The 9,795-nt window shown below is 42.8% G+C and overlaps 1 protein-coding gene across 3 annotated transcripts in view; it reads right to left on the reverse strand.

The window, feature by feature from the left end:
- BRPF1 (bromodomain and PHD finger containing 1) overlaps positions 1-9,795 on the reverse strand; it is a 34,079-nt gene extending 24,284 nt beyond the window's left edge. The window contains exons 1-3 of one of the 3 annotated variants that reach the window (XM_072420682.1): positions 9,661-9,795; positions 5,939-6,547; positions 2,949-3,908 (exon numbers count right to left, since the gene is read on the reverse strand). In XM_072420682.1, coding sequence (XP_072276783.1) covers positions 2,949-3,908; positions 5,939-6,537 — 1,559 coding nt within the window. In that variant the 5' untranslated portion in view covers positions 6,538-6,547; positions 9,661-9,795. Of the gene's footprint in view, positions 1-2,948; positions 3,909-5,938; positions 6,548-9,297; positions 9,543-9,660 lie in introns of those variants that run through there. The other 2 variants (XM_072420680.1, XM_072420683.1) reach the window with 2 other exon arrangements.

Raw genomic sequence — 9,795 nt, forward strand, 5'->3', positions numbered from 1 at the left:
AGCCTCACATATAAACCTCAATAAACTTAAAGCAGAGCTACACTGAAAATGAAAAAAACACACACATTTAATCCTGCAGATCCCTCGATGGTGCTGGACCTTCCCTCAGTCAGGTCCTGCGTCGTCCTGGAATTCATCTTTGTCCTGGTGTGAAAAGATACCCCTTTGAGATCAGGTATGCGCAGAAGGAGCAGCCAGAGCCTTCCGGGATGCGTGAAGTAGGTATCCTGAAAGCCTCCTATTCAGTAGCATTCAAACTTACAAGCGGCGGTACTGCACACTTTTATGTAAAGTAAAAATGTTGAGTTTACTTCTGCTTTAAGGTGGCCCCATGAAGGTTTATTCCAATCCATTTGGTAAAAAGCTTCATTAACTTTGACATGAATGCAGTATAGGCATTAACAAGGAGTCAATAACAAGTCATTCTAAATGTTGGATGTGCTCATTACTTCCTTCAACTAGTTCTTCACATACGGTGCCTGTCTTCTAATCATGGTAAAAAATGCTCAAATCTGTTGCAGATTTTGCAACTCAGGTGCTGTACAGAAAAGCCTCAAAGGAAAAATTTAGCATCCAACTAATTTTGATCACTAAGATTAGGATTTGCACGTCGGTATATTTATTAAGGAAAAAAAATCGAAGAGTCCAGGAAAAAAAAAAAAATAAAAAATAAAAAATAAACGACTTTAGAAAAGAGAGAAGATTCTCATTACTCATCAAAAGATCCAAGTCTGCCATTACAAGAAACAGTTTGTTTCATTAAATGAGAACAGACTGAACCTCCTGATTACAGCTCCATATTAGTAATAGGACATTAGAGAACATCTTAGAGAAAAATGGAGGACAGCATAACAAGATGAAAAGCATTACCTTCTAGCTCACATCTGAAATCAGTAAAAAGCTACAAATCTAACCGCCCATCACATCTGGCAATTTAGACAAACAGGCTTGGCACGGTTTAAAGGCCAACTTAGCTTATACTGCTTCTTTGGATGAGTTACTTTTACAGCATTTGTTATATATATTTTCCTCTTGTAAATCCATCCTGCATTTTACGCTCCACATGTCAAGGTTAACTTGATACACCGTTTGTCAAAGATAATGTGTGAAGCAGTTGAATGCTTCCTTCCTTTACCACATGTAAAAGATAGTGTTCACAGTATCCCCTTGGACCTCCTAAATTTTCTGAAGCTGAACTGTAAAATAATCATTACCTGTAATTTATAAAAAGCACAAACCAGATGGTGCTCCCAAGCAGAACTCACAAACCCTAATTTACCTACAAGAAGGAATCCCAAGGTTCATAAGACCTGCTGCATTGTGCATGCTTCTCCTATCAGTTGTGTGTGATGTCCACTAAGTTTGTTGTAGTAAACAGGAAATCCCAATGCTGCACTGAGCACATAAAAAATACAAAGATTAAGTGGTGTTTTCAGGACGAGCTAAATTTCATCTGGCCACAGTTTAAAATGATTAATACCATTTATATCTGCATTGGTTGTCATCTGATAATAGATACAGGCAAAACTGCTCCTTGTTCGGATAAAGAAATACAGATAACAGTGTGCAACGAGTCAATCATATACAGAAAATAACATTGAAAGGCACCTTTCCAACCTATCCAATGTTAAAACCTGTGAAAGTGTACCTGGGTACCAATACCTGCAGCCATGTGAGAGCTAGAACATCGAATCATAGAATCTAACAGCAATACCTCAGCAAAAGCTTCTCTAAGTCTGCGTACACATGTTCAATAATTGTGAAAGATCCTTTCCAGTGACAAACCACTGCACGGTGCATGAACACGCTCCATACATACAACACCATTCTGCTCTATGGCACTCGCTCCCTTTCACTTCCATTACGATTGTTCGCCAATGACACAATGAATTTCATGGAAAAAAATAAGCAATGGCAGCCTTATTCCAAAAATGCTAGCTGAGTGGCTGTCAAGCTGGTCCAATGGTTTTACTCATTTCTCAGTTGCTGACCCAGAAACCATTAGTTTTCATTATTGAAACCATTAATTTAGCATGACTGCCAGGCAACTAGCTACTAGTCATACCAGTTTCCATACTAGTAGAGGCTTTCTTTAAACAACTCCTACAAAAACTTCTCCACAATCAGCAACTAAACAGTGGACTTCAATCCATCAGAATCAGATACCCTAATTGTGTAAAAATAAAAAAGTATTCCTTGGATCTGTCAGACTGCAAAAGTCAGATCTTCTTAGCAGAATTCACAGTTGTGCCCACACCACCTTGTGCCAAAATAAACTCTTAGGAACTGAGCAATAACACAGGCAATAACTTGCATCATAACTTTCATTGCCATATGGAGGAGGGCAGAGATAGCTCTGAAGGCATTTAAATTCAAGGTGAATGCACCTGAAAGTATGCTGTGTTTGCCCATTTACACATCTGCTCATCTTTAAAAGTCAATTTCCACCCCTACTCCTAACATTCTACCAGCTCTGTAAAGAAGCAGCAAGAGTCAGAAACCCTTCTTAATAAAACAAGTGGGGAAAATCAAAGTAGAAGAGTCAGGTGAGGTACTAAATTAATAACAGGTGGTAAAGTAATCCTCTGTGAAATTCAGGCCTACCTAAGGCTATGTACACGCAGATTTTTGTCGTTAGAACAGATCTTTCACAATCCTTTCCGTATAGCGCTGTACATACAGCAACGTTCTGCTCTATGGAGAGGGGAGGGGGAGAACGACAGAACAGCACCCTGCTGCGCTCTTCCCGCTTCACTTGTATATCCATCCAGGATGGATCCATGAATGGCATAGGACGAGTGCTGTACACACGCCAAATTCTTGTCTGATATCAGCCCTGAGGCGATTATCGGATGAGAATCAACTGACGTGTGTACAGAATCTAAACAGAATATTACTATTATTAGCCAGTATTTATAAATTCTATTGTGTTTCTTTTACTTATTTACCTGTGAGGAGGAATGCAAGGAACAGACACGACTGGAGCTGCTGCCCTTTTCTCAGCAAGAATTTTCCGAGCTTTTTTCATTTTGATCCTTGACTTGGCCTTTGCCTTTTTTACTTTTTCTGAACTCCAAACTTTCCCTTCCTCTTCTTCCTCATCGTCTTCCTCCTCTCCCTCACTGTGAGAGAGGGCTGGGAGTTTACACACAGACCCCGGAGGAGTGTGGATGTCACAATATGCCGTTTTGCGGACGCTAAAAGATGTTCCGTTGGCACCCGTTTCCCGCACGGGTTCCATCTTCATGTAGAGGCCAGCCTGCTGTGCGCAAGTAACATGGAAGGCAGTGTAACAGTTTGCTTTGTGGCACTGAATACAGGCCCCAGAGCCACGTTGTTTACAGATATAACAAGTTAACTTCCAACGGGCAGGTGGGATGTGCTCAATGCTGTCTATAGGTTCCAGGAAGACCGTATTGGCAAAACAAACCTCGGGGATCCAAAGAGCACAAACTACATGTGCCCAGCGTCCATCATCTGTCTGTTTAAATGCCCCTCCTTTGTTCGGGCACAGTGCACAGTCTACTGCTCTAGAAGGCGACTGAAGACATCTTCTGCATAGCCACTGCCCCTCTGGTATGTAAGGAACCCCATAGCACTCTTGGTGTACAGCCAAGTTACACATATCACAGAATAATATCACATTACTATTCTGACATTCCCCATCATTACAAATACAGCACACAGCATCCTCATCTATTAACGCGTTAGGATCGCCTTTATTGTGGCTTTCAAAGTAGGATTCCTTCTCAAGCCGGTCCATTAGGTATTCAAATGTTTCCTGTGGGATGGAATTGAGACATTCAGCCTTTCTTCGATCATTCATAATATCCAGCCAGATGTAGTCCTCTTCATCCATATCATACTCCACCTCTTCATCCATTTCTTCTGCAGACTTTTCAATGTACCTGAAAAGGCAAGTGAGCAAAATTGGACAAATTAGGCAGAACGGTCATAATCAGGAAAAAAGGAAAAATAAATACAAAAGCCTATTAATAAAATCAGAGTTGCAAAAACGTTGACTTGGGTATCATTAAATATTTGTAAAAGTTGCAAAGTTAAAAAAAATAACAAAAACAAATGATTTAACACTGCAAATATTATAAAGATGAGTTCAGGCCAAGATAAATAACCAGTAACTAACGGTTACATGCACCTGTGGTTCGGTTGTGAGGGTTAAATACAATTGTTACAGTGTGTGTGCGCTTAATTACACACTATACAACTAACAAGTCAATTTCCCGCATAGAGCTTACTGCTGCAGAATGCTGTATAAGACAGTACACATTTTCTTCCTTTAAATTAAGTAAAAATGTATTTATTTTTGAAGTGCAGCACTGCCCCTTTCATCAAGACAGAATGGGAGCGCAGAACCTCCTGAGATACCTACGTCAGGCATCCTGGGAGGCTTTGACTGCTGCTTCTCTGCGTGCCCGGTATCTGGCATGCGTAGAAGGAGCCTTTTATGGGAAAAAAATGCCAATCTCACGCATGCACAGTGAGATTGGCACCTACCCTCCATCTACGTCACCCGAACTTGGCCTGCGTAGTGCAAAATCGGGAGACATGAGAAGAGGAACCAGGAGGAAGACTGAAGAAGATGGCCGCGTCTGGCGCTTCTCCTGCGCCTGACTGAAGATGGATACCAAATAATGAATCGATGTATCTTTGGGATTAAACTTGTGTTCTTTTGTTTAGTTTTTTTTTACTTTAGTTCTGCTTTACCAATCACACATAAGGATTTCAAGGGTGAGTTTAGCAGTTTCCCTGTGGATCTGGATGAACCACTTACAAAAAAGTCAGCAATGGGAGCTTCCATAATAGTATATTTTGTCCAAACTCACATCTAAAAAATGATTCAAAACCCTTAATTAAACCCTAATATTTACTAATATTAGGCCAAATTCTATATTTAACCCTTAACTAGAAGGTAGACCCTAAATGAAGTCTTAAAATGACCCGTACCCTAACATCACTCCAAAAAACATTTCTTACACACTGTCAAAATTTTCAGTCCCTGTTCCCTGACTCTGCTTTCTACATAAGCATAGAGAAAGAGTGATCTATTATTATTATTATCATCCAGTATTTATTTAACCCCGACATATTATGCAGCGCTGTACAAAGTCTCTAGTCATGTCACTAGCTGTCCCTCAAAGGGGCTCACAATCTAATCTCCCTACCATTGTCAAATGTCATTACCACAGTCTAAGGTCAATTTTGGGGGGGGGGGGGGGGAAGCCAATTAACAATTTTAGGGGGAAGCTGGAGGGAACCCACGCAAACACTGGGAGAACCTGCAAACTCCATCCAGATAGTTTTCGGATTTGAACTTGGGGCCTAGTGCAGCAAAGACCAAAGTACTAACCTCTGAGCCACGGTGCTGCTCATCTAACTTGCTCACTAGCTGAACTGCAAAAAAAAATCCAATAAAAGGAAAAACCTAGAGATATGAACGTTATCACTGTATTTGGCTGTTTGCCTGTACCTTATCTTTATATACTTAATATGTACGGCTGCATGCATATGTCAGATCATCGTCACCCAAGACCAATGCATGTCTCTGGCAAAATCTGACATGTTGCCTGATGTTCATAATCCACCACAGTAGAATAATGAACAACAGATCAGGAACAGTAACTATGTATGTCAATGGAGGCGAGCACAGTGGGGTGCCACACGCTCGTAACCCCCCTCCCCCCTCCCATCAGAAAACAGACGCTGTGCTTTTTAATACAAAAAAAAAAAAACAACAACAATATATTAGAGATTCTTTTCAGTTCCTATGTTTAGTATCAAAAATATGAACACAATAATTTTAAAGCATTTGTAAAGTTTTGCTAAAATGACAGATGGTGCCTTTACAGATGAATAGAAATACATTTCCCAGGTGAGAAATAAACAAAACCAGATGGTAACTCAGACATTCACGGTTTACCTGTAATAAGAGGAAGGTCTGGCAGGAGCATCTGGTGCATCAGTGTCCAGCTCCCGGTAAATGACTTCCGGGAGTTTTGGTGTGTTACCCGCAGACGCTGTGTGATGATGGTGGTGGTTGGAGTCCTTCCTCTTCTCCTTGTTCTTATGTTTTCCAGACTTAGGAGTTGCAGTTGGAGTTTCATTATTTTCCTTATTGCTCCCATTCTCAGGTGCATCCTCTGGAGCATCGTCATCTTCAGAAACTACATCCAGATTGTCAAATATGCTGATGCGGTGGACCCTTCCATGTAGTTCCACCTCCACCAGTCGTTGTGCCTGAGCGTACGTCATAACTTCCCGACTGGGTGACTGCGACAGTTCAGAGTTAGTGGGCGATTGCTTATTAGCGGAGCGAGGCTGGCGTCCCTTCTTTTTCGACCTGCGGATGGGTGTCTGCTGCTGAAGCGGTGGGTTATCATGATCGTAGTGATAGAGGTGGTATTCAATTCCGCTGTAGCTTTTATAGATTCTGCGACAGGTATCCACAGGACACTCATAGGGCGGTTTTGTGGCCCTCAAGTTATGGCAAAATGTCTTCACATCAAAATCCACACCCATTCTGTTACATCTGCAACAAATATAATCAAATATTATACAGGTCAGGTAAATGCCAGGAGTTAGAAAACAAAATGACGTGCAACAATCAGCATGGGTTCACAGGGTGCATAGGAACGTTTTCTCTGTGAGAGTCAAAAAAAAACAAACAAAAACCCCAGTCTAACCAACCAGAGAAGTTTTACAGCTTGAGTCTGCTGTTTTTGTAATGCCGTCTGTGTTCTAAAAGAGAGGCAATTTCTTTTCAGTTCTGCACAGGAGAAAGACATTTGGTAAAGTTCTGGCAAGGCTTTAAATGTTAGTCCTTCATTTCCTGTCCCAGTACTAACTACTACCTCTATTTCTTGTACAGACATTTCTGGGACAGGAAATGTGGGTAAATCTCCCCACTGGGAAAAAAATAGGTCTTTCCCTTTTATATTTAAAGAAAAATAAAATAAATTTAGATTGAAGAAACAGTAGACAGCAATGGCCAGAAGTATAGGCCGGTGGTGTTTAACTTTGACCATCAAGGTCCACTGAACTCTCAAATACATGGGCATATGGGAAATATTACACAACCATTTAAGCAAACCACAACCTACCTTCAATTGCTTGTGTACACTTATAAAATGCATGAGATCCCACTTCCAGTAAAAAATACAGCTGAATCATCTTTCCATCACTGATAGAAAACCAGTAAATTAGTCATTTATAGGGCTGAACTTATCCTAAATTGGAAAACAATGAAACTTCTGGCAGTCAAAAGACAATCTGTGCACTCGTATATACAGACATTTCCAGGAACTGTCTTATAAAAATGAGTCGCACAACTCTACACAAAGTACTGGAGGTACCAGAGCCCAAGTGACAACTTTTGTAACATAAGGACATATTATTTACACGCTTGTCATCTTTTTTCCATGCTTGTAGTATACTCACACATTTTGTATTTCACTGAATTACTCCCTAACTGCTTCAAACATCTTGGCCAAAGACAGCACTTTATTCGCTGCGGAAGAATCACAGTAAATGTAGCTATATGTAAGTCTACTGATCTATAATATTATTACATAGTGTTTATATAGCACTGATAAACTTTACAAAGTCCATTGTCATACCTATAGTCCTAAAACACATATGCTTGGCTTTCAGTTTGCAAAAAGAAAAACATCATCAGGCAAAGTGTTCACACCTAACCAATCAGATATCTGCTTCACACCTAACCAATCAGAAGTCAGCTTCCTCCCCAGGTTTCTCATATAGGTTTTTTACTTCTTGGCAGATTACCTTTAAGATAAACCATATGGTATTTCCACTGCACACAATACTATTGTGAAGTTATCTGAAGGGACATTTTAAATGTAGGTTTCCAATATAAAAAGCTTGAAGATTGCTTCAGTACAGATTTGTAGATCTGAGCTTTTTATTGCCTAGCCATATATCACCGATTGCAAAAGCTATCCTTGATTTTCTCTTTATAGACACGCAACAAACCACCTAAGGCCTATGGGCACCACTTTATAAATAAACAATCGCTGCAGTCTACTCCAGGAGATCACAAAACTCAAATTGTACTATTTGGAGAAGCCGGTGCTAAGAAATGGCAACATTACACAACGCTTCTCTTCCTCTGTAACATGGAGGAACTCTTGGAATAACTTCCAGGTCTGCAAGGAACCCCGGCTATAACTTCTATATCCACAGATCACAGTACAGTAGTATGGGGGAGAGTGTGAAGAATTCCTCTTACATTGCTGGCCATTGGGGAGAATGTCACCTTTACAGATAACCAAATTGTTTGGTGTCACCTAAACTGACCTTAGAGGTACAAACTGCTCCCCTAGCAGTCTCTGGAGCCCCCTGATCTATAACTATACACGGGGCTCCTGTGCTGCCCACCTTTGGTAGTTATTATCAATGCAGGAAGTTTCATTCTGCAGTCACTGGTAAATTTTCACCTTTTACTTCCCCCTCCTCTGGGTGCTAATTTACAAAAAGCCATTCCAACAACTGCTCATCATTTCCGTCAGCCGTGGACAATGCCTGAGCGATGCTTATTGGAATGGATGCTTGTAGGGGGTCATGTGACAACACAGGGGTGGAGGGCAGGTGTCACCTGGAGCAAGGTACTTATTGACAGGATTTTACCGAAAGATGACGATTTAATCAAAAACATGACATGAACATGGGATTGGCTATAAGTAAAGCCAGGTGGGCTATGGCAGACAATGTTGTGCAGATTCTAGCAGCCTGGAGATAATGCTCATTACAAGATGTTTGTTTATGAAGGAACCCTAAAGGGAGTAATGGGGGCGCACTTGTAAAGTAATAGGCGCACGTTCGTATTGTAATAGGCGCACGCTCGCAAGGCAATAGGCGCACGCTCGCAAGGCAATAGGCGCACGCTCGCAAGGCAATAGGCGCACGCTCGCAAGGCAATAGGCGCACGCTCATAAGGCAATAGGCGCACGCTCATAAGGCAATAGGCACACGCTTGTAAGGCAAGCTGTATGTTCTGCTATTGGAGGCCAGGGTGTAGATGGGCCCCAGACCTGGAAGCAGCACACAGCTCCTCCACTTGCTCGCTCAGGTGAAAGGCTGAAGCCAGAGACAGCCAGGTACATGGCATTTCCAGGCTGGCAATGGCAGCCCCCTGACAGCTCCCCGGCAATAACACGGATCGCTGTGTTTCATTATGTGGACACACAATAAAGGCTCCGGTACCCCCTTCATACAGCAGTGCAGGAAGTCAGGGCTCCGGGGGCCCCTCTTGGTACTCACCAGGCTGGGGAAGCGGCGGCGTTGGCGGCTCATGTCTGGCCGTGTAGAGAATGGATGACTAGGCCTCACAGCCTGCACCGCCTCCTACCGGCCGCGCCCGGGAAAACCAGCCAGTTCAGCGGCTCCCGCCTCAACTTTTCCTCCCACCCGAGGCTCCTGCAAGGCGGACAGGCAGCGGGGTGGGGGCCCGCGCCGAGCCCGGGAACGTCTCGGCGAACCGCGGGGAACAATGGAGTCTCCTGTGGGAGCTGCGGCCCTGCCCGTGTAAAGCCAGCCGCCTCTGCACATTCACCGCCGCCCCCTCCCGCTACACTTCTCATATGAAAAAATTCAACCACCGCCATTTCCGCTCCGGACACTTACCCCGAGCCGCTCCCACCTCCTGTTTTCGGGTTTCATCCCTCGGTGATTTTTCCCGGGCGCCGGACGGTCTGTGACGAATCTGCCACCGCCGCCTCCGGCTTGTGGGAAAATCCTGGCGTGCGAGGGGTCCCTTAG

Source organism: Pyxicephalus adspersus, chromosome 8 (genome assembly GCF_032062135.1).
Source record: "Pyxicephalus adspersus chromosome 8, UCB_Pads_2.0, whole genome shotgun sequence".
Classification (NCBI taxonomy): Eukaryota; Metazoa; Chordata; class Amphibia; order Anura; family Pyxicephalidae; genus Pyxicephalus; species Pyxicephalus adspersus.